The sequence below is a fragment of the Carcharhinus amblyrhynchos genome, chromosome 5 (assembly GCF_965287045.1).
Source record: "Carcharhinus amblyrhynchos chromosome 5, sCarAmb.v2.hapA, whole genome shotgun sequence".
In the NCBI taxonomy this organism is placed as follows: Eukaryota; Metazoa; Chordata; class Chondrichthyes; order Carcharhiniformes; family Carcharhinidae; genus Carcharhinus; species Carcharhinus amblyrhynchos.
Window position 1 is genome coordinate 124,201,096 of NC_137328.1, and position 24,886 is coordinate 124,225,981.

Below are 24,886 nucleotides of genomic sequence, written 5' to 3' on the forward strand. Positions count from 1 at the left end.
CAGTCGCCTGTTTAAACATAAAATTGAGAATGATGGGACGGGGTGGGGGGGGGGGGTGGTAAAGATAGACTGATGCAGCAGAGTGCCTGTGCCTGAGGCACATGATCAGAGCTGAGAGAGCTGGACCTTAGATATACACTGGTGCTTTTTGTGGACACTGGATTTTTAGGGTTGCCAACCCTCCAGGATTGGCCTGGAGTCTCCAGGAATTGGAAACCAAACACCAGGACACTGGTGAAAAATCATCAGGACATTAAAAAGATAGTGCTTTTTAAATCGTCCAACATTTCTCCGGATTACATATAAAAGTAATGAAAATGGAGGGAAAAGGTAGGCTGACAGCCAGGCATCAACCAATCAGGCAAAGAGTCATCTTGCTTTCCAATTGGTGCAGGGTGGCAGTGCATCACAGGGTGGGTGTGTTGGCCGACTATTGGCTGGAGCATGACGGAGCAAGTTTCTGATGGACAGGGGAATTAAGGGTTATGGGGAGAAAGCGGGAAAGTGGAACTGATCCACTTCAGATCAGCCATGATCTTATTGAATGGCGGGGCAGGCTCGAACGGCTAGATGGCCTACTCCTGCTCCTATTTCATATGTTCTTATGTTCTTAAGTCATGTGATGAAACCTCCAGAAATACATTTTGTCACAGTTGGCAACCTGACAGTGTGTCTTTTTTTATTTATTAGTGTCACAAGTAGGCTTACATTAACACCGCAATGAAGTTCTCGTGAAAATCCCCTATTCACCACTCCAGCACCTGTTCGGTTCAATGCATCTTTCGGACTTTTGGAGGAAACTGAAGGAAACCCACGCAGACACGGGGAGAACACGCAGACAGTGACCCAAGCCGAGAACGTGCAGACTCCGCACAGATAGTAATCCAAGCCAGGAATAGAAACCTGGGTCCCTGCGCTGTGAGGTAGCAGTGCCAACCACTGTGCCACCACGCTGCCCTGTAAAAGTTATCCCACTCCCTGCCACCAACAATCCTCACTTTGCTGAGCTCTCAGTTCACAGGATTGAATGAGTTAACATTCCACAGTCAGCGTGGCCTCAATAACCCACCTCTTTCACCCCTCCAACCCACTCCAAACAGCCCACCCCACCTTACCAGCTACGTCCCATATCGTTTACCAAGCTTATCAAGAGGTAAATGTTACAAAGTCCACAATAACAGAACCGGCCACAAGAAACTATTTACTTTAGACTGTAACCCACTTAGCGTGACCTCAAAGCACAGCATGAAAAGTAGGTGAAAGGACATGCCGATAGTATCCATTCTTGGAGAGTGGGCATCATTGGCAAGGCCAAAATTTATTGCCCATCCCAATTTGTTTTGAGACTGTTTTGTGGTGCACTGGGACCACTTTAGAGGGTATTTAAGAACAAGTTGTTTGGGTGTGATTCTGGAGACATATATGACCTGACGACATGGCACAGTGGTTGGCACTGCTGCCTCCCGGTGCCAGGGACCCAGGTTTCTATTCCTGGCTTGGATTACTGTCTGTGCGGAGTCTGCACGTTCTCCCTGTGTCTGCGTGAGTTTCCTCCCACAGTTGAAAGATGTGTAGGTTAGGTTGATTGGCCAGCCTAAATTGTCACTTAGCGTCCACAGATGTGCAGGTTATGGTGTGCGGTTGCGGGGGTGGAGGCGGACCTGGGTAAGATGCTCTGTCGGTGTTGAATGGCCTCTTCAGTGTTGGGAGTCTATAATTCTATGACCATGTAAGGTCGCCATGTTCCACAATGGCCAGTTTCAGACACATGGGTAGAGAAGCCCGATACAGAGAAATTGGCTCTTCCCTAAACTAAGAGATTAAACCCAGCTTCTCCTGTCTTTCCACATTGAAATCCCCTACCCTTGGTCCTGTTCTTGTGAACCTTCTCTGCACCTACCCTGAGGCCTTGACATCCTTCCTAAAGTACAATGCCCAGACCTGGACTCAATACTCCATCTGAGATCCCATAGCCATTGGTTTGAAAAGATGTATTTGATACGCCTAGTTACAAAGTCATGTATCCTCATTATCCTTTCTCGAGTGTATTGAAAGATCCTGCCACCTTTAATAGATTTGAGAGTTTTGTCAGGTTCCCCCTCCCCCCTGCTCTTTCACCACTTTGAAATATTACTATTAGATTACTACTCAAAAAGGGAGAAGCAGAAAGTGTGAAACTATAGGTTGGTGAGCTTGACCTCTGTGGTGGGGAAGTTGCTGGAATCAATTATTGAGGAAATGACTGAGCTTTTGGAAAGACAAAGCTTAATCCACCATTGTCAGCACGGTTTTATGAAGGGCAAGTCATGCTTGACAAACTTGCTTGAATTCTTTGAGGACATAACAAGCAAGGTGGAAAGTGGCGAGCCTGTGGATGTGGTATATCTAGACTTCCAGAAGGCGTTTGACAAAGTGCCGCATAACAGACTGATCCAGAAGGTGAGATCGTAGGGGATTGACAGTTAGAGTACTACACTGAATGGAGGATTGGCTGACTGACAGAAAGCAGAGGTTTGAGATAAATGGGGCTTTCTCTGGCTGGTAAAATGTAACGAGTGGGGTGCCGCAGGGGTCAGTCCTCACACCTCAGCAGTTTACAATCTATATAAATGACCTGCAAACAGGGACAGTGTAATGTAGCAAAATTTGCAGATGATACTAATACAGGTGGGAAAGCAGGCAGTGAAGAGGATATACAGATTCTACAGGCGGATATCGATAAGCTAGGAGAATGGGCCAAAGTTTGGCAGATGGAGTTTAATGAGAATCAGTGTGAGATTATCCATAGGAAGGCAAATTATTACCTAAACAGAAAGCAGATTCAAAATGTGTCTGTGCAGAGGGATCTGGGTGTCTGTGTTCATGAATCGCAAAAAGTCAGTATGTAGGTGCAGCACGTAATAAAAAAGACAAAAGGAATGGAATATGAAAGTGTTGTTGCAATTGTACAGGGTGTTGGTGAGACCACATCTGGAGTATTGTGTCCAGTTTTGGTCTCCTTATTTGAGGAAGGATGTGGTGGCATTGGAGGCAGTTCAGAGGGAGGTTCACCAGATTGAGTCTGGGGATGGAGGGGTTGACGTATGAGGAGAGATTAAACAGTCTGGGCTTGTACTTGCTGGAGTTTAGAAGGATGAGTGAGGATCTGATCGAGGGATATAAAATTTTAGAAGGGATTGATAAAGTAAATGTAGACCAAATGTTTCCTCTTATGGAGCAATCTGGAACAAGAGGTTACAAGTATGAGTTGGGAGGTGTTAGGTTTAAAACTGAGATGAGGAGGAACTACTTCTCACATGGACGGTGAATTTGTGGAACTCGCTGTCCCACAATGCAGTGGAGTCTGAATCATTGAACGGTTTCAAGAGAGAGATAGTTATATTTCTAATAAAGAGGGATATGGGGACCAGGTAGGGAGGTGGATTTGAGATCAGGGAGAGAGCAGCCACGATCTGATTGAATGGCGGAGCAGGCTCGAAGGGCTGAATTTGCTTACTTCTGCTCCTAATTCCTATGTTCCTATCCTATCCCTCCCTGTGTCCCTCCCAAAGGTAGTCATGATGTGGAGATGCCGGCTTTGGACTGGGGTAAACCCAGTAAGAAGTCTCACAATAGCAGGTCACTCACCCAACGAAGGGGCAAACCCCGAAAGCTTGTGGGTTTACTATCAAATAAACTGGTTGGACTTTAACCTGGTGTTGTGAGACTGTGTACCTCCCAAAGTGCAGCAGTATCTTTATTATACTTCCCCTGCCATGTGTCTGAAGTTGGTTTTTATCATAGTCATTTCCTTGTTAAGTTTTATATCATCCACAAACTTCAACATTGATGCTCCCTCTCTGTATCCAAGTCATCATTTAGAGTTAACAAGTAAAGCAATGGTCCTCCCAGAATTTTTAATCCAGTTAGAAAATCATCGTTCACCATCTAGGAGGAGAAGGGCAGCAGATCCCTGGAACACCACCACCTGGAGGTTCCCCTCCGCATCACTCACCATCCTGATTTGGAAATATATCGCCGTTCCTTCACTGTTGCTGGGTCAAATTCCTAGTACGCCCTCCCTAACAGCACTATGGATGTACCTACACCACATGGACCAGAGCGATTCAAGGGAAATTAGGGATGGGCAATAAATACTGGCTGTACCTGCAAGGCCCACGTCCCATGAATGAGTAAATTAAATAAAAACCTCCTGCCTATTTCTTAACCAATTACCATTAGCCCTTTGATCTCATTTTCAGAATCATTGTGTTGTGAAACCTTGTCTTAAGAGTTGGTATATAACTGCTATTGTTCTAGCTTCAGGCCTCAGTCACTTCATCAGAAACCTCAATGAGGTCATTCACCATTTGGCTTTTACCAATTCCCTGCTTCTTTATTAACCCTTGCTGAATTCATTTTGAGATTCTTCTGGATCAGTAATGAAGATGTTGCTAGTTTGAATTCCAGAATTTTGGCCCAGTGACTATATTCTTGCTTATACATGGTTCAATGTGTGCTGGCCAATCTCATGCATCTGCTCACTACCCTTTCAAGTCAAAGGATGAGTTTACCTTTGTCTAATACTCACAACGTTGTGTGTTGTCTCAGCAGTCAACGCTAGCCGCGTTTTCTGTTCCATAGTCTACAGTCAGAGCAATGACCCTTCTGACCATCTCTCCGAGAGGAATCAGCTGCTAAATGCACCAATTGAAGTGAAAATGCCAACAAGCTTTTCTGCTCTGGTAGACATCACTCAGGCTGACTCTGACCTCATCTAAGACACCCTGTTTCCAGGGTAGGCAGGAACTTTTGGGCAAGTCTTTGCTGTGGAATAAATTTTTGAACGCTCCCTCTCCGTTGCAGTTATTTATAGACTCCAACAGTGACTTCTGTTTTCCATTTGTTTATTCCTCCAAATTATTCCTTCCACCCACCTGACAAAGGAACAGCCAGTTCAGAAAGCTAGTGGTGTTTGCTACAAATAAACCTGTTGGACTTTAACCTGGGGTATTGTGAGACTTCTTATTGTGTTTACCCCAGTCCAATGCCAGCATCCCCACTTCTTTAACCGAGCCAGTTTTATATCCACCTTGCCAGCTCACCTCTGATCCCATGCGACTTCACCTTCTGCACCAGTCTGCCATGAGGAACCTTGTCAAAGGCCTTACTGAAATCCATGTAGACAACATCCACTGCCCTACCCTCATCAATCATCTTCATCACTTCCTCGAAAAACCCAATCAAGTTCGTGAGACACGACTTCCCCTTCACAAAACCATGTTGCCTCTCACTAATACGTCCACTTATTTCCAAATGGAAATAAATCCTGTCTCGAAGAATCCTCTCCAACAATTTCCTCCCACTCATGTAAGACTCACCAGCCTGTAATTAACTGGATTATTCTTACTATCATAAGAACATAAGAACATAAGAAATAGGAGCAGGAGTAGGCCATCTAGCCCTTCGAGCCTGCCCCGCCATTCAATAAGATCATGGCTGATCTGTTGTGGCTCAGTTCCACTTTCCCGCCCTCTCCCCATAACCCTTAATCCCCTCTCTTATCAAGAACCCATCAACCCGCTTCTTAAAAATATTTAGCGAGGCAGTCTCCACCACTTCAACGGGCAGAGAATTCCAGAGATTCACCACCCTTTGAGTGAAGAAGTTCCTCCCCAACTCCGTTCTAAACCGCCTCCCCTTTATCTTGAGGCTGTGCCCCCTAGTCCTACTGTCTTTTTTGAGCGGGAAGAGTCTCTCCACCTCTATCCTATCCATCCCATTCATCATCTTGTACGTCTCAATGAGACCTCCCCTCATTCTTCTAAACTCTAACGAGTACAAGCCTAGTTTATTCAGCCTCTCCTCATAGCTCAATCCCCTCAACTCCGGTATCAGCCGAGTAAACCTCCTCTGCACTCCCTCCAGGGCCAAAATATCCTTGCGCAGGTGCGGCGCCCAAAACTGCACACAGTACTCCAGCTGCGGCCTCACCAATGCCCTATACAGCTGCAGCAAGACCTCCCTACTTTTATATTCAATCCCCCTCGCTATGAAGGCCAGCATCCCATTCGCCTTCCTGACCACCTGCTGCACCTGCAAGCTTCCTTCTTAAAGGAAAAACATTGACTATTCTCCAATCCTCTGGGACCTCCCCTGTAGCCAGTGAGGATACAAAGATTTCTCTCAAGGCCCCAGCAATTTCCTTCCTTGCCTCTCTCAGTGTTCTGGGGTATATCCCATCGGGCCCTGGGGACTTGTCTACCTTAATGTTTCTCAAGAACCCCAGTATCTCCTTTTTGATCTCAACATGACTCAAACTATCTACGCAACCTTTCCCAGACTCATCATCCACCAAGTCCTTCTCACACAAATTACTCATTTAATACCTCACCCATTTCCTCTGCCTCCACAGATTCCCTCCCTTGTCCTTGAGTGAGCCGACCTCTCTCCGGCTATCCTCTTGCTCTTTATATATGTACAAAAAGCCTTGGGATTTTCCTTAATCCTGCTGGTTCGATGCTTTTTCATGAACCTTTTTAGCCCTCCACACTCCTTGCTGAAGTTTCTTTCTCTTTTTCCTTGTATTCCACACTTGCTTCGTGTGTTCCCAGCCTCCTAGTTTTGCAAATGCTTTCTTTTTCTCTTTGACTAGGCGCAACTTGAATAGAAAGGAAGAATACTCCCAGCATTCTCAGTCTCCTCTAGGACAGTGATGATCTGTATCTGAGCAAGGGCAGGGGCAGAACGGGATCAGTAAACTGGACAATCGCATTTGGTTACCTGTTTTCCTCTCCAATACTGGGGAGCTTCATTGCAATGACGTTTTATAGAAACTTACCTGAACTCCAGCTGGAATACCTCCACCAAAGGCAAATTCAGAGAGATAAAGTTATTTGACCAACCAATCCCAGATTCCTTATCTCTCCCTGTTAAACACCAGGGCAGTGTGGAGGGAGTGTTGCATTTTTTTTTACATGTACTTTTCTTGCAAAGTGGCTATCACCAGCTCCTATTTCCCATCCCCAATTCTTTACTCCCCATCTAAAGTTACAAAGCCAATGCTCGGACAGGACCAGGGAAACCTAAATCCATTCCTTGCTCCAAAAATCAAATCCAAATTCCAATTCAAGGTCCCCACAAGAGAGACAAACAAGATCCCCAAGATGAGGCATTGCTTCCCATCTTGGGTTTGATCCAATGCTTGATCCATCCCTAACTGGCCACAGGCAGCTCATAGTCAGCAGTCTGCAGCTAAGTGTCTCGATGGGCTATTTCAAAGGGCAGCTTAGAGCCAACCACATTGCTGTAGCTCTGGATTCACATGCTGGTCAGACCAGGTAAGGACAGTAGATTTCCTTCCCTAAAGGATATTAACATTCATTTATCAGTGTCACATGTAAGCTTACATTAACACTGCAATGAAGTTTAATCTGAGAATGCCCTAGTCGCCACACTCCTGCGCCTGTCCGGATACACTGAGGGAGAATTTAGCATGGCCAATGCACCGAACCAGCATGTCTTTTGGACTGTGGGAGAAAACTGGAGGAAACCCATGCAGACATGGGGAGAAAGTGCAGACTGCGCGCAGATAGTGATCCAAACTGGGAATCCAAACGATATCCCCGGTGCTGTGAGACAGCAGTGCAGTAACTGAATCAGATGGGGTTTTAATGAGAATCCATTAGCTTAGTGATTGCTGTAGACAAAACTTGAATTTTACTCTGGATTTGTTAATTAATTAAATTTAAATTCCACCAGTTACTCAGTTGGGATTATGAACACTTACCTTCTGAGCATTAGCTCATGACTGAATTACTAGTCCAGCAACAATATCTTGATGTTACAATCTCCCTATGGGTATAATATCTGTTGCAATGTATTCCTGCGCATACTGATGGTTCCATCACTTCCTGAAAAACAGCTTCCTCTCTGCCATCTCCCCAGTCATCACATTTCAGAGTTTGTTTTTTGAAGTGAATATTAAATGAGCTGATCATGTGACAGTTTTCACAGACAGACAGTCTGGAGCCTGGATTTGACGTGGCTTCACTTATCCATCAGTACGCGGGTATTTTATGAGGAAATGGTATAAACAGGGACGTGCCGATGACCAGAGAAACAACTAAACTCCAGGCTTGCAAATTACAGCGAGCCAGAAACTTCAGGCTCCAGCTGGCTGAGTCATCGATGATGCATCGACATTCTCAGCTGTATATTGCCTTACATTTACGAATGTACCACATACACATTAGACACAACAGTCTGCCTGTTTTCATCATGTGTGACAGTAGATAACTCAGTTGCCTAGAAACCCTGTTACCTGTTACAAGCTGTTCATCTTCTGTATGTTGTTTAGAGTAACACAGCTACTTCTGAGCCAAGGCTTCAGGTTCAGCCCTTGCTGCTGCCCAACTTCACACCTCCTCATTCTCTCACACAGTCAAGGAACAAAGAAAATTACAGCACAGGAACAGGCCCTTCGGCCCTTCAAACCTGCACCGACCATGCTGATCGACTTACCTAAAACCCCGTACCCTTCCTGGGACCATATCCCTCTATTCCCATCCTATTCCACTCCTGTCCACTCCCTCAATCTCTCTCTCACACGCGCTCCTGTCCACTCCCTCAATCTCTCTCTCACACACGCTCCTGTCCACTCCCTCAATCTCTCTCTCACACGCGCTCCTGTCCACTCCCTCAATCTCTCTCTCACACGCGCTCCTGTCCACTCCCTCAATCTCTCTCACACGCGCTCCTGTCCACTCCCTCAATCTCTCACACGCGCTCCTGTCCACTCCCTCAATCTCTCTCATACACACTCTCCTGTCCACTCCCTCAATCTCTCTCTCACACGCGCTCCTGTCCACTCCCTCAATCTCTCTCACACACGCGCTCCTGTCCACTCCCTCAATCTCTCACACGCGCTCCTGTCCACTCCCTCAATCTCTCTCTCACACACGCGCTCCTGTCCACTCCCTCAATCTCTCTCTCACATGCGCTCCTGTCCACTCCCTCAATCTCTCTCTCACACGTGCTCCTGTCCACTCCCTCAATCTCTCTCACACACGGGCTCCTGTCCACTCCCTCAATCTCTCTCACACACGTGCTCCTGTCCACTCCCTCAATCTCTCTCTCACACGCGCTCCTGTCCACTCCCTCAATCTCTCTCTCTCACACTCTCCTGTCCACTCCCTCAGTCTCTCTCACACACGCGCTCCTGTCCACTCCCTCAATCTCTCACACACACGCGCTCCTGTCCACTCCCTCAATCTCTCTCTCACACGCGCTCCTGTCCACTCCCTCAATCTCTCTCTCACACTCTCCTGTCCACTCCCTCAGTCTCTCTCACACACACGCTCCTGTCCACTCCCTCAATCTCTCTCACACACGCGCTCCTGTCCACTCCCTCAATCTCTCTCTCACACGCGCTCCTGTCCACTCCCTCAATCTCTCTCTCTCACACTCTCCTGTCCACTCCCTCAGTCTCTCTCACACACACGCTCCTGTCCACTCCCTCAATCTCTCACACACGCGCTCCTGTCGACTCCCTCAATCTCTCTCACACACACTCTCCTGTCCACTCCCTCAATCTCTCTCACACACACTCTCCTGTCCACTCCCTCAATCTCTCACACACGCGCTCCTGTCCACTCCCTCAATCTCTCTCATACACACTCTCCTGTCCACTCCCTCAATCTCTCTCACACACACGCTCCTGTCCACTCCCTCAATCTCTCTCACACACGCGCTCCTGTCCACTCCCTCAATCTCTCTCTCACACGCGCTCCTGTCCACTCCCTCAATCTCTCTCTCTCACACTCTCCTGTCCACTCCCTCAGTCTCTCTCACACACACGCTCCTGTCCACTCCCTCAATCTCTCACACACGCGCTCCTGTCCACTCCCTCAATCTCTCTCTCACACGCGCTCCTGTCCACTCCCTCAATCTCTCTCACACACGCGCTCCTGTCCACTCCCTCAATCTCTCTCTCACACGCGCTCCTGTCCACTCCCTCAATCTCTCTCACACACACTCTCCTGTCCACTCCCTCAATCTCTCTCACACACACTCTCCTGTCCACTCCCTCAATCTCTCACACACGCGCTCCTGTCCACTCCCTCAATCTCTCTCATACACACTCTCCTGTCCACTCCCTCAATCTCTCTCACACACTCTCCTGTCCACTCCCTCAATCTCTCTCACACACACTCTCCTGTCCACTCCCTCAATCTCTCTCACACACGCGCTCCTGTCCACTCCCTCAATCTCTCACACACGCGCTCCTGTCCACTCCCTCAATCTCTCTCATACACACTCTCCTGTCCACTCCCTCAATCTCTCTCACACACTCTCCTGTCCACTCCCTCAATCTCTCTCACACACGCGCTCCTGTCCACTCCCTCAATCTCTCTCTCACACGCGCTCCTGTCCACTCCCTCAATCTCTCTCTCTCACACTCTCCTGTCCACTCCCTCAGTCTCTCTCACACACACGCTCCTGTCCACTCCCTCAATCTCTCACACACGCGCTCCTGTCCACTCCCTCAATCTCTCTCACACACACTCTCCTGTCCACTCCCTCAATCTCTCTCACACACACTCTCCTGTCCACTCCCTCAATCTCTCACACACGCGCTCCTGTCCACTCCCTCAATCTCTCTCATACACACTCTCCTGTCCACTCCCTCAATCTCTCTCACACACACGCTCCTGTCCACTCCCTCAATCTCTCTCACACACGCGCTCCTGTCCACTCCCTCAATCTCTCTCTCACACGCGCTCCTGTCCACTCCCTCAATCTCTCTCACACACACTCTCCTGTCCACTCCCTCAGTCTCTCTCACACACACGCTCCTGTCCACTCCCTCAATCTCTCACACACGCGCTCCTGTCGACTCCCTCAATCTCTCTCACACACACTCTCCTGTCCACTCCCTCAATCTCTCTCACACACACTCTCCTGTCCACTCCCTCAATCTCTCACACACGCGCTCCTGTCCACTCCCTCAATCTCTCTCATACACACTCTCCTGTCCACTCCCTCAATCTCTCTCACACACACTCTCCTGTCCACTCCCTCAATCTCTCTCACACACACTCTCCTGTCCACTCCCTCAATCTCTCACACACGCGCTCCTGTCCACTCCCTCAATCTCTCTCATACACACTCTCCTGTCCACTCCCTCAATCTCTCTCACACACTCTCCTGTCCACTCCCTCAATCTCTCTCTCACACACTCTCCTGTCCACTCCCTCAATCTCTCTCACACACTCTCCTGTCCACTCCCTCAATCTCTCTCTCACACACTCTCCTGTCCACTCCCTCAATCTCTCTCTCACACACTCTCCTGTCCACTCCCTCAATCTCTCTCACACACTCTCCTGTCCACTCCCTCAATCTCTCTCTCACACACTCTCCTGTCCACTCCCTCAATCTCTCTCACACATGCACTCCTGTCCACTCCCTCAATCTCTCGCCCACTCGCTCCTGTCCACTCCCTCACAGCAGGCTCACACAGAGTCCTGCCCACTCCCTCAATCTCTCTCACACACGCTCCTGCCCTCTCCCTCAATCTCTCTCACACACGCTCCTGCCCACTCCCTCAATCTCTCTCACACACACTCTCCTGTCCACTCCCTCAATCTCTCTCTCACACACTCTCCTGTCCACTCCCTCAATCTCTCTCACACATGCACTCCTGTCCACTCCCTCAATCTCTCGCCCACTCGCTCCTGTCCACTCCCTCACAGCAGGCTCACAGAGTCCTGTCCACTCCCTCAATCTCTCTCACACACGCTCCTGCCCACTCCCTCAATCTCTCTCATACACGCTCCTGCCCTCTCCCTCAATCTCTCGCACACGCTCCTGCCCACTCCCTCACAGCAGGCTCACACACAGACAGATGTTTCCTCACTCGTAGATACAAGCAGCCCTACTGCTGCAGCCTCACACTCTCACTGATGCTGATGCCATAGGTTTGCACCACTGAAAGATGTCCTTCAGCCCACAGTGTCCATGCCAGCCAAACACCACTCCCATTCTTATCCCATTTTCCAGTACGTGGTCTACAGTCTTCTATGCCATGGTGTTTCAAGTGCCCATCTAAATGCATCTTAATGTTGAGGGTTCCTGCCTCTTATCACTCTTTCAAGCAGTGGGTTCCAGATTCCCACCACCCTCTGGCTGAAAAGCTTTTCCCCCCATCCCCTCTAAAACGCCTGTCCTTGACCTTAAATCAATCCCCCTATTATTGACCCCTCTATACTAAAGGGGGGGAAATTTCTATCTACGTTCCTCATAATTTTGTACATCTCGATCAGAACCCCCCTCAGTTTTCTCTGCTCTATGGAATATCACCCCAGCCTAACCAGCCTCTCTTCATAGCTGTCCAGACGAATCTCCTCTGCACTCTTTCTAGTGCAATCACATCTTTTCTAGAGTGAGGCAGGTGAATGGCACACAGTGCTCTCGCTGGGGCCTAACAAGTGAATTATACAGGCTCCATCAAAACCTCCCTGCTCTGATTTTCATTTGATTTGATTTATTATTGTCACATGTATTAACATACAGTATTGTTTCTTGCGCGCTATACAGACAAAGCATACCATTCATACAGAAGGAAAGGAGCATGCAGAATGTAGTGTTACAGTCATAGCTAGGGTGTAGAGAAAGGTCAACTAAATGCAAGGTAAGTCCATTCAAAAGTCTGATGGCAGCAGGGAAGAAGCTGTTCTCGAGTCGGTTGGTACGTGACTCCAGACTTTTACACCTTTTTCTGAAGTCACGTACTATGCCTCAGCTAACAAAGCATCCCATATGCCTTCTGAACCACTTATCTACCCGTCCTGCTGCCTTCAGGCACCTAAGGACATGCATTCCAAAATCCCTCTAGTCCTCTGTATTTCCTAGCATCCTATCATTCATCGTGTATTCCCCTTGCCTTGTTTGTCTTCCTATTTACAAACCCGTTCTTCCTCACAGACATGCTGTCCCACAGGTTTACTTTCACACAGATGCTTTTTCTGATACATTCCCAGGCAGATTCCCACATCCTCATGCTCTCTCACACAGACACTCTCATCCAGACTCCCGCTGCTTTGTACAGAGGCTCCCTGTGATTCCCACTCTTTCCTACAGAAATGCAGTTCCGGAATTGTGTTGTTAAAAATTTTTTTTTCAGAAAACTGGACTCAAAAGTACTTACTTGCGCATGCGAGTTTGTGTTTTTTTTGTTTTTTTTTTAATTTAAAAAGAACTTTACAACATAACTCAAGTTTGATAACTACTTTGAAACGTGTGCAGGTTCAGAGTTTTGTTGTCTTACATTTTGGATTAAATTAAAACGCTGCACAATTGAGAAACAGTAGCTGCGGGGCTGGCGGGGATGATGCAGAAATGAACAGCTGAGATTGTCTGCACGTCATTGGTATGTGAACCAACTCACTGCACAGGCATAAATATCGCACAACACAGAGAGGTGGAGAGGAGGGGAGGGACAGCTAAATTACAGAGCGGTAAAAGAGGGATAGGAGGAGCCACGGATCTAATGCAAGACATGAGCCTTCACCCCATACGCACAATAAACAGCAGAATTTAAAAATTACAGTGTTCGATTGCAAATGAAGTTAAAAAAACATAGTGCTTTGCTGCAAAGTGACTGTACATTAGGCAGCGGGTCTGAAACACCTTGTCTGCAGAGGATCAAGGATTCCGTTTCAGATGTGTGTCCAGCAATGCTTCCCCTGGACTGACAGGAATCCCACACGCATTCATCATTGGACTGGTTAGAATGGGGTCTGGGTGGGGATGGATGGTTTTCTCTCTCTGTCTCGCTCCTCTCCCCCACCCCACCCCGGCGGTCAGCTCAGTGCTCTCCGTTGCTGACGCTGGCAGTCGTGGGTTGCGTGGCTGCTGCCGGGATCCTGGGCATTTTCTTGGCAGGGCTTGGCGCGCACTGTGAATGACACGGACACCTTTAGAACGTCAACCCCATAACAGACCGTCAACTTACAGCCGTGCCAGCGACCGCCCACACCCCATCACCAGACCCAGCACACCCCCACTCAACACCTCCATCAAACACACCAGAGCTCTAAGCTCTACCGCTCCCCCCACCTCCAAATCCCTCAAATCCAGTTTCTCTCCTGAAACACAAACCTGTTTTCCAAAGCATTCATTTTATTATTTTCTTTTTTCACGGGGTGTGAACATCACTGGCTAGGTCAGCGTTACCCCTTGAGGAGGTGGTGGTGAGTTACCTTTTTGAATTACTGCAGTCTCTGTGGTGTAGGTACACCCACAGTTTTGTTAGTGGGGGGGGGGGGGAGAGGGAGTTCCAGGATTTTGACCCAGCAACTGCGAAGGAACGGCGATATATTTCCAAGTCAGGACGGTGAGTGTCTAGGAGGAGAACTTGCAGGCGGTAGTGTTCCCAGGTATCTGCTGCCCTTATCCTAAGGACAAGAGGAGCAGATACCTGGGAACACCATCACCTGGAGATTCCCCTCCAAGTCACTCACTGTCCTGACTTGGAAATGGTAGTGGTCACATGCATGGGTGTGACCTACACGGCATCTTGCAGATGGCTGCTACTGTGCTTCGGTGGTAGAAAGAGTGAGTGTTTAAGGTGGTGAATGTGGTGCCAATCAAGCGGGCTGCTTTGTCCTGGATGGTGTCAAGTTTCTTGAGTGTTGTTGGAGCTGCACCCACCCTGGCAAGTGGGGAGTATTCCCTCACACTCCTGACTTGTGCCTTGTGGATGGTGGACAGGAGAGGAGTTACTCATCGCAGGATTCTCAGCCTCTGACCTGCTCGTGTAGCCACAGTATTTAAGGGCTGTTGCAGTTGTTTTTGGTCAATGGTAAGCCCCAGGATGCTGATAGTGGGAGATTCAGTGATGGTAATGACAAGGGGCGATAGATTCTCTCCTGTCAGAGATGGTCATTACCTGGCACTTGCGTGGTGAATGTTACTTGCCACTTGTCAGACCAAGCCTGGACATTGTCCAGGTCTTGCTGCATTTGAACACAGGCTGCCTCAGTATCTGAGGAGTTGTGAATGGTGCTGAACATTGTGCAATCATCAGTGAACATCCCCACTTCTGACCTTATGATGGAGGGAAGGTCATTGATGAAGCAGCTGAAGATGGTTGGGCCGAGGACATTACCTAGATCTCCTGCAGTGACGTCCTGGAGCGGAGATGATTGACCCTCCAACCATCACAACCGTCTTCCTTTGTGCCAGGATAATGCTTTGGGAACCTGGGCTCGAATCCCACCACGACGGATGGTGAAATTTGAATTTAAAAGAAATGGAATTTAAAAATCCAGCGTTGACCATGAAACAATTATTGACTGGTGAACCATATGGATTTTTACAACAATGTCCTTTAGGGAAGGAAACTGCCATCCTTACCAGGTTTTCCTGACTCCCACTGACTCCAGTTTTGCTGGGGCTCCTCAGTGCTATATGTGTGAAGTTTTTTTAATTTGTCCATGGGATGTGGGTGTCACTGGCTAGGGCAGCATTTATTGCCCATCTCTTGTTATGAGGGCATTTAAGAGTCAACCACATGTAGGCCAGACCAGGTAAGGATGGCAGATTTCGTTCCCTAAGGCACATCAGTGAACCAGATGGGTTTTTCCGACAATCGACAATGGTTTCATGGTCATCAGTAGCTTCTTAATTCCAGGTATTTTTCATTGAATTGAAATTCTACCATCTGGGATTTGAACCCAGGTCCTCAAAGCATTTTCCAGGGTCTCTGGGTTACTAGCCCAGAATGCCACCACCTTCCCTAGTTACCTTGATGTCAAGGGCTGTCACTCTCACCTCACCTCTGGAGTTCATTTTTGTCCACATTTGAACCAAGGCTGAAATGAGGTCAGGAGCTGAGTGACCCTGGCAAAACCAGACTGGACATCATTGAGCAGGTTATTGCAGTGTTTGATAGCACTGACGATGACCCCTTCCATCACTTTACTGATGATCGAGAATAGACTGACTGGGCAGTAATTAGTGGGGTTGGATTTGTCCTGTTTCTTGTGTACAGGATATATCTGACCAATTTTTCACATTGCTGGGTAGATGCCAGTGTTGTAACTGTCCTGGAAGAGCTTGGCTAGGGCAGCAACAAGTTCTGGAGCACAAGTCTTCAGTACTATTGCCAGAATGTTATCAGGACCCATTGCCTTTGCAGTACCCAGTGCCTCCAACCGTTTCTAGATATCACCTGAAGTGAACTGGATTGGTGGGAGACTGGCATCTGAGATGCAGGGGACCACTGGAGGAAGCTGAGATGGATCATCCACTCAGCATCTCAGGCTGAAGTTTTCTGTGAATACTTCAGCCTTATCTTTTGCACCGGTGCGCTGGGCTCCTCCATCACTGAGGATGGGGAAATTTGTGGAGCCTCCTCCTCCAGTGAGTTGTTAAATTGCCTACCACCATTCACGATTGGAAGTGGAAGGACTGCAGAGCTTGGATCTGATCCATTGTTGTGGGATTACTTAGCTCTATCACTTGCTCTTTTTGCCATTTGGCATGCAAGTCGCCCTGTTTGGTAGCTTCACCAGGCTGACACCTCATTGTTTTAGGGATGCCTGGTGCTGCTCCTGACATGCCCACCAGCACTCACTGAACCAGGGTTGATCCCCAGCTTGATAGTAATGATTGAGTGGGGGATATGCCGAGCCATGAGGTTACAGTTTGTGCTGGGGTACAGTTCCACAGCTGCTGATGGCCCACAGCACCTCATGGTTGCCAGGTCTCGATGGATCGGTTTCAAATGTATCCCATTTAGCACACCAGGAGTGCCACACAACGCTGTCTACACTGTCCGCTAACTGATTTCACACCTCAATATCCCCTATTCTGAGTGAAGATAAACTTCCGATTTTCCTTCTTACTTCAGACTATTCCACACTTAACCCCTGCCTGCCTGGATTTGCAGCTCAGGTAACGTTCTTCCTGGGTCCAAACGACTCCAGTTCCCTTCAATAACCTTTAAAATCCTTCAGTATGTGTGTTGGAAATTGGGTGAAATCACCTTTGGGGTCCCACATACCTCAGTTGTGGCGGTGTTGCCACGGACATCACCCAGCCCAGCCTCAAAGCTCCCGTTCTCAATGATGGGCCGCCTGGCGTAGTCACGACGATGCTTCTCGTCAATGTTGGTGAGGTACCAGGTACCGGGGAAAAGGTCCTCGATCGAACCCTGAGGCTGGTGATTCGCTGCAGGAAGGAAACCAAAACAAAATCAGATAAACACGGGAGAGGGAGGGCTCGCACTGACACCGTCGCCAGCGGGGGGAGGGGCTCGCACTGACACTGTCACAAGCGGGATGGGGGAGACTTGCACTGATACTGTAACCAGGATTTTGGGGGGGGGGGGGGGGGGGGGGGGGGGGGGGGGCGGTCGCACTGATAATGTAACCAGGAGGAGTGGGGGTTGCACTGATACTGTAACTAGCATCGGAGGCAGTCCAGGGCAGCTTCACTGGGCTGATCCCGGGTAGGGAGGGATTTTCTTATGAGGAGAGGTTGAGTAGGATGGACCTGTACTCACTGGAGTTTAGAAGAATGAGAGGCCACCTTATTGAGACATCTTGGAATTCTCAGGAGGTTGACAGGGTCGATGCCGAGAGGTTGTTTCCCTTGTGGAAGAGTCTAGGACCAGAGGGCAGAGTCTCAGAGTGAGGACAGAGTTTAAAACAGAGATGAAAAAATGGGACTTAATAGGATTGAGGGTTATAGGTAAGCCTGGTAGGTAGGGATATGATCGGTGCAACTTTGTAGGCCGAAGAGCCTGTTTGTGCTGTAGTTCTTCTATGTTCTATAATAGGTTTAGAGAAGGATTACAATATATGAATGCACGGCATGTGTTGAACAAGAGGGTCTTGTGACTATAACAGAGAATTGGCTTAAAGAAAGGTAGAACTGAGTGTGAAATTATCCATTTTACAAGGCATTCAGGAAAGAACGGAAAGGAAGAAAGCAGTATTTATTGACAGCGCTGCAACACTGTACAAAGAAGATGAACCCAAGGGGTCAAGGACAGAATCCACTTAGCTGGAACTCAGGCACAAAAAGGTTACATTGCTTAGTATAGTCCATAGAAAATAGGTGCAGCAATAGGCCATTTGGCCGTTCGAGCCTGCTCCACCATTCAATATGATCATGCACCATACCCATACTCCTTGATCCCTTTAGCTGCAAGGGCCATGTCCAGCTCCCTCTTGAACGTACCTAATGAACTGACCCCAACAGCTTTCTATAGTAGAGAATTCCACAGGTTCACAAGCCTGAGTGAAGAAATTCTTCCTCATCTCAGTCCTGAATGGCTTATCCCTAGTTCTGGACTTCCTTCACGTCAGGTTGAAATACAACGGAGAACTGGACTGAATATAGTGTACAGAAAGTTCTGGGGGAGGTGAAGAAACAGAGTATGAAAAGTGGCTAGAGCAGATTGGAATTCGGATGTTCTCCTCAGGTCTGCGTGGGTTTCCTCCAGGTGCTCTGGCTTCCTCCCACACTCCAGTAATGTGCAGGTTAGACAGATTGACCATAGTAAATATTTGTGGTTATGGGGATAAGGTGAGGGGAGGGAATAGGAGGCCTGGGTGAGATGCTTTATTGGAGAGTCAGTACAGGCTTGATGGGCTGAATGGCAGTCTCCTGCACTCTAGGAATTTTATGGTTCTAACATGAATTCAAGTCCCAAAGTCTTCTATAGGAATAGAAATAGCAATACGGTGGTAAAAGGAGAGTATGGATGCTGAGGGACCAAAATGTGTATATACATGGAGTTAGGAGGGACTAAAATACTTTGCATCTGTCTTACCAAGTCTGATGATAATGTGCCTTTAACAAATGTTTTTATATCATGTTTCTTGTAAGGGGTATGTTTAAAATTTAGCTGTTTTTACAAGGTGCCAATTTGTCTGGGCAACACGTACTTCAAATGTTGAGAATGCTGAATAATATCTCATTTTAGCTAATGGTGTGTTTGTCTAAACAGAGTTAATACATCTGGATAAAATCAAAATACTGCAGATGCTGGAATCTGAAACAGAAACAGAAAATGCTGGAAAAATCTCAGCAGGTTTGACAGCATCTGTGGAGAGAGGATAGTGCCAACTTTTTGAGTCTGGATAACGACGTTTTCCCAGCATTTTCAGTTTTGGTTAATACATTTATGTTTACTTAGGGGTCCCTTAAGGACAGATTAGAGTTTTGATTAGGTGATTGACAGAGACAGTCATGTGCCAATTGGAGGAGCTTGTAGGGGAGATGGGTTCATGAAGGGAAAGTCATGTTTGACTAATTTGGTGGAATTGAGAACATTACATGCGCAGTGGACAATGGAGAACCTATGGATATGGTGTATCTGGATTTCCAGAAGGTATCTGGAAATGTGCCACATCAAAGACTACAAAATGGACTATTATTTAAATGGTAAAAAATTGCAGCATAACTGCTGTGCAGAGGGACCTGGGTGCCCTTGTGCAAGAATCATAAGGAATTGGTTTGCAGGTGCAGCAGGGAATTAAGGGGGCAAGTGGAATTTTGTGCTTCATCGCTAGAGGGATGGGAGTTTAAAAACGAGATTATGTTGCAGCTGTATAAGGTGCTTGTGAGGCCACACCTGGAGTGCTGTGTACAGTTTTGGTCTCCTTACTTGAGAAAGGATATACTGGCACTGGAGGGGGTGCAGAGGAGATTCACTAGGTTGATTCCAGAGTTGAGAGGGTTGGCTTATGAGGAGAGACTGAGTAGACTGGGGCTATACGCATTGGAATTCAGAAGAATGAGGGGAGATCTTATAGAAACATATAAGATTATGAAGGGAATAGATAAGATAGAAGCAGGAAAGTTATTTCCACTGGCGGGTGAAACTAGAACTAGGGGGCATAGCCTCAAAATAAGGGGGAGCAGATTTAAGACTGAGTTGAGGAGGAACTTCTTCACACAAAGGGTTTTGAATCTGTGGCATTCTCTGCCCAGTGAAGCAGTTGAGGCTACCTCATTGAATGTTTTTAAGGAAAGGATAAATAGTAAAGGAATTAAGGGTTATGATGATGGGTGGGTAAGTGGAGCTGAGTCCATGAAAAGATCAGCCATGATCTTATTAAATGACGGCGCAGGTTCAAGAGACCAGAACTACTCCTGCTCCTAGTTCTTATGCACAGTTTCTCTTTTATCTTAAAAGTCAGTTTTGCCGCCTGGTTCTCAAAGAAACAAGATGTATCTCTCTGTCTCTCTCCAGAAGTGCTCTGAGAACTGGCAACCTAAGTACAAGCGTGTAAGCCTGTTTGCTAACTGATTTTGAAGAGGAGTTTTAAGTCTGTAAGAGGAATATTACTTGAATTGGAATTCATAGGGATAGGTTAGCAGTTAAAAATTGCACCTCATCATGTTTTAAGTATTGTTTAATTGGTAAATGATAAGCTGATTCATTTGTTATAGTTAAACTGCATTGTTAAATTAAGTTTGTTTTGATAAAAGCTTCCTGGTTTGTCAGTAGAATTACACCTGGAGTGAAACATCTTATCTTCAAATTAATGCAAATTGTTGGGATCCAGCCTAACCTCATAACCTGCCTTGGGGTTTCTGATCTATATACCCTAACACAAGGAAAATATACCCAGGACATGGTGAAAAACAAGGTAATTCAGATACTAGAAGGATTTAAGATGGAAAAGAATGACTGAGTGTATTTAAAGTTGATAAGTTAAAGGGACTAGATAAGTTGTACTCTAGGATACTGAGGGAAGTGAACCTGGAAAAATGTGTCTGATGCTTTGCAATTGCAAGTTTTGCTTTGAATTGGGTTTGGTGCTACAAGACTGGAGAATTGGCAGCATTACACCCCTTGTTCAAAAAAATGTAAAGATCAGCACGGTTTCATTAAAGGGAAGTCGTGTCTGACAAATTTACTGGAGTTCTATGAGGATGTGTCTAGGGCGGTGGATAGAGGAGAGCCGGTGGATGTGGTCTTTCTAGATTTTCAGAAGGCGTTTGACAAAGTACCTCACAAGAGGTTATTGCAGAAGGTCGAGGGACATGGAGTTGGGGGTAGGGTGTTAGCGTGGATAGAGGATTGGCTGTCAAATAGGAGGCAGAGAGTGGGGGTCAACGGGTGCTATTCGGATTGGCGGATGGTGACTAGTGGAGTGCCCCAGGGGTCGGTGCTGGGGCCTCAGCTTTTTACCATTTATATAGATGATCTGGAGGAGGGAACCGAGTGTAGGGTGTCGAAATTTGCTGATGACACCAAGATTGGGGGAACGGCAAATTGTGCGGAGGGTGTGGAGAGTCTGCAGAAGGATCTAGATAGGCTGGGCGAATGGGCCAGGAAATGGCAAATGGAATTTAATGTTGGCAAGTGTGAGGTGGTCCACTTTGGTAGGAATAATGGTAGGAAGGACTATTACTTACGGGGCGAAAAACTGCAGCAGGCAACGGTGCAGAGGGACCTCGGGGTCCTTGTGCATGAGTCGCAAAAACCCAGCTTGCAGGTGCAGCAGGTGGTCAGGAAGGCAAATGGGATGCTGGCCTTCATAGCGAGGGGGATTGAATATAAAAGTAGGGAGGTCTTGCTGCAGCTGTATAGGGCATTGGTGAGGCCGCAGCTGGAGTACTGTGTGCATTTTTGGGCGCCGCACCTGCGCAAAGATATTTTGGCCTTGGAGGGAGTGCAGAGGAGGTTTACTAGGCTGATACCGGAGTTGAGGGGGTTGAGCTATGAGGAGAGGCTGAATAAACTGGGCTTGTACTCGTTAGAGTTTAGAAGAATGAGGGGAGATCTCATTGAGACGTATAAGATGATGAATGGGATGGGTAGGATAGAGGTGGAGAGACTCTTCCCGCTCAAAAAAGACAGTAGGACTAGGGGGCACAGCCTCAAAATAAAGGGGGGGGGGGGGGCGGTTTAGAACAGAGTTGAGGAGGAACTTCTTCACTCAAAGGGTGGTGAATCTCTGGAATTCTCTGCCCGTTGAAGTGGTGGAGGCTGCCTCGCTAAATATTTTTAAGACGCGGGTTGATGGGTTTTTGATAAGAGAGGGGATTAAGGGTTATGGGGAGAGGGCGGGAAAGTGGAACTGAGCAGCGACAGATCAGCCATGATCTTATTGAATGGCGGGGCAGGCTCGAAGGGCTAGATGGCCTACTCCTGCTCCTATTTCTTATGTTCTTATGTAACAACTCGGGTGACGAGAAACCTCCAGAAAACAGTAATTCGGGACAAAGTTAATAATTACCTAGACAAATGCAAGTTAATAATGGAAATTATACATGAATTTAAGAGAAAATTCTGTTTAATTAACCTGCTGGAGTTTTTTGAAGAGAGAAAAGTGGGTGTTGATGAGGATAATGATGTTGATGTAGTGTAAATGAACTTCTGTAATAATTGCAAGGCTCAACAATTATTCAGCCATTGAAAGTAACAAAATTGTTTATTTGAATTAACCTTTGCACGAGGAAGGACAACGAAAACCATGTAACTCTTCAACTCTGAGGGCATTTAAATGATCATTGAATAAACATATGGATGACACTGGAATAGTGTGGGTTAGATGGGCTTTAGATTGGTTTCACAGGTCGGTGCAACATCGCGGGCCGAAGGGCCTGTACTGCACTGTAATGTTCTATGTTGAACTGTCAGCGCTTAATCTCTGCTCTGCGAACTTGGATTCAACTCAACTGCCTCTCTGCACTCCCGGAATCACATTCAACCGCCACTCCGTGATCTCAGACTGGTTCTGAACCACCGTAGCGCAACGCATTCTCCCACTCCCACCTCCTTTAAGTTGTTTACAATCTTATTTAGAACTATTTACAATAGGGTCCAATTCCAAATCTGCTTTGATGATACTGGTAGCGTATCCAAAATGTTGCAAGCCAACACTTCCTTGGTCTTTTAGGTCAAACCAAATAGACAAACTCAAATTAAATTAGGACAAAGTAAAAGGGGTAGCTCCCCAAAAGGAAGGGGAACAGCCCAAACAAAAACAAAAGTACAAAGGAAATTTAAGACACCTCAAATCAAAATGTGGGTACTGTTGGAGATGGTGTAGTTCAAGCAGATCAGGGTATCTGTGTTTGATAGTTTGTTACGTGCTCTGTGTTGGAATGTGTAGTTTTATGCTGCTAGAAGCCCACCACTGGACTCTGGATGATGCATTTGGAGGAATAGGCTTGTCCTCGTGAAATAATAGTGGCCTGTGGTTGGGGATGATCACAAAGTGATGCCTGTACACACACTGGTAGTATTTTTTTAATGATGGCTAGCCCTCTTTCTCTATCTGGGAGTATTTTCTCTTGGCATCGGTTAAGGTTTGTGATGCAAAGCGATTGGCCATTCTATACCATCTTCCATTTAATGAGACTACACTGCTCCATGTCAACTGGTGAAGCACGTTAGGATTAGCTTTCTCTGAGTCAAAATGGACCCAAAGTCTGAGTAGTGTAAAGCAAGTTGAACTTTTTCCAAAGGATTTTTTTTTGCACCATTTCAATATCAATGTTGATTTTTTAAAAAATGTAATGGTGCCAATAATGTTGATAGATTTGATATACCAGCAATTAACTATGTACAAAAATGAATTCAGTTCTGACATGTTCTTAGGTGCTGGTGCTTCCTGTTTGGATTTTACTTTTCCTTCTAGAGGATGCACACCAAGGCCAATGATCCTGTAAGCCTGAAGGATACACCTCACTTTTAAGTTGCACCCCCCGCCTCTTCAAGGTTTGCCAAACGCTCTTCTGGGGAAACTCCTATCATTAAAGTGTCATGTAGGTAGACTATTACTTTGGGTATCTCTTAATAAGCTTTCCATGGTGTGTTGAAAAACAGCACATGCAGAAGATGCACCAAATGGTAAGCAGGTGTATTGAAGTAAACCCTTGTGGGTGTTAATCGTCACAAGTTTCTTGAATTCTCTCCCAGCTCCTATCATTGATATGCATGACTCAGTGTCTAGTTTTGAATGCGTTAGGCTTCCTGCTAGTTTCACATAAGAACATAAGAAATAGGAGCAGGAGTAGGCCATCCAGCCCTTCGAGCCTGCCCCGCCATTCAATAAGACCATGGCTGATCTGAAGTGGATCAGTTCCACTTTCCTGCTTTCTCCCCATAACCCTTAATTCCCGTCTGTCAAAAACCTATCTACCAGAGACTTAAATATATTTAGCGAGGTGGCCTCCACCACTTCAACGGGCAGAGAATTCCAGAGATTCACCACCCTTTGAGTGAAGAAGTTCCTCCTCAACTCTGATCTAAACTGCCCCCCCCCTTATCTTGAGGCTGTGCCCTCTAGTCCTGCTATCCTTTCTAAGCAGGAAGAATCTCTCTACCTCTACCCTATCCATCCCTTTCATTATCTTACACGTCTCTATAAGATCCCCCCTCATCCTTCTAAACTCCAACGAGTACAGACCCAGTCTATTTAGTCTCTCTTCATAGTCCAACCCCCTCATCTCCGGTATCAGCCTAGTGAACCTCCTCTGCACTCCCTCCAAGGCCAAAATATCCTTGCGCAAGTGCGGCGACCAAAACTGCACACAGTACTCCAGCTGCGGCCTCACCAGTGCCCTGTACAGTTGCAGCAAGACCTCCCTGCTTTTATATTCTATCCCCCTCACTATAAAGTCACATTCCATCCCCTCACATTCCATTCGCATAAAGATACTCAATTTTTGGAATTGGATAACTGTCCAGCTTGGCTACTTGACTGATGGTTAATTTGCAGTCCCCACAAATATGGACAGTGCTGTCTGATTTCAGTACAGGTACAATGGGGGTAGCCCATTCTGAAATTTACACTGGTCTCAAGACTCCTAATTTTTCTAAACTCTTAAGTTCTGTCCTGAATTTTTGATGCTAAACATATGGCACCAGATG

At 46.9% G+C, this 24,886-nt stretch overlaps 1 protein-coding gene across 7 annotated transcripts in view; it reads right to left on the reverse strand.

Moving 5' to 3' along the window:
- Positions 1 to 12,570: 12,570 nt before the first annotated feature.
- Positions 12,571 to 24,886, reverse strand: part of hmgcs1 (3-hydroxy-3-methylglutaryl-CoA synthase 1 (soluble)) — a 72,902-nt gene continuing 60,586 nt past the window's right edge. For all 7 annotated transcript variants that reach the window (XM_080189530.1, XM_080189529.1, XM_080189526.1 and 4 more), the window contains exons 8-9: positions 17,048 to 17,214; positions 12,571 to 13,936 (exon numbers count right to left, since the gene is read on the reverse strand). In XM_080189530.1, coding sequence (XP_080045656.1) covers positions 13,847 to 13,936; positions 17,048 to 17,214 — 257 coding nt within the window. In that variant the 3' untranslated portion in view covers positions 12,571 to 13,846. The remainder of the gene's footprint in view (positions 13,937 to 17,047; positions 17,215 to 24,886) is intronic.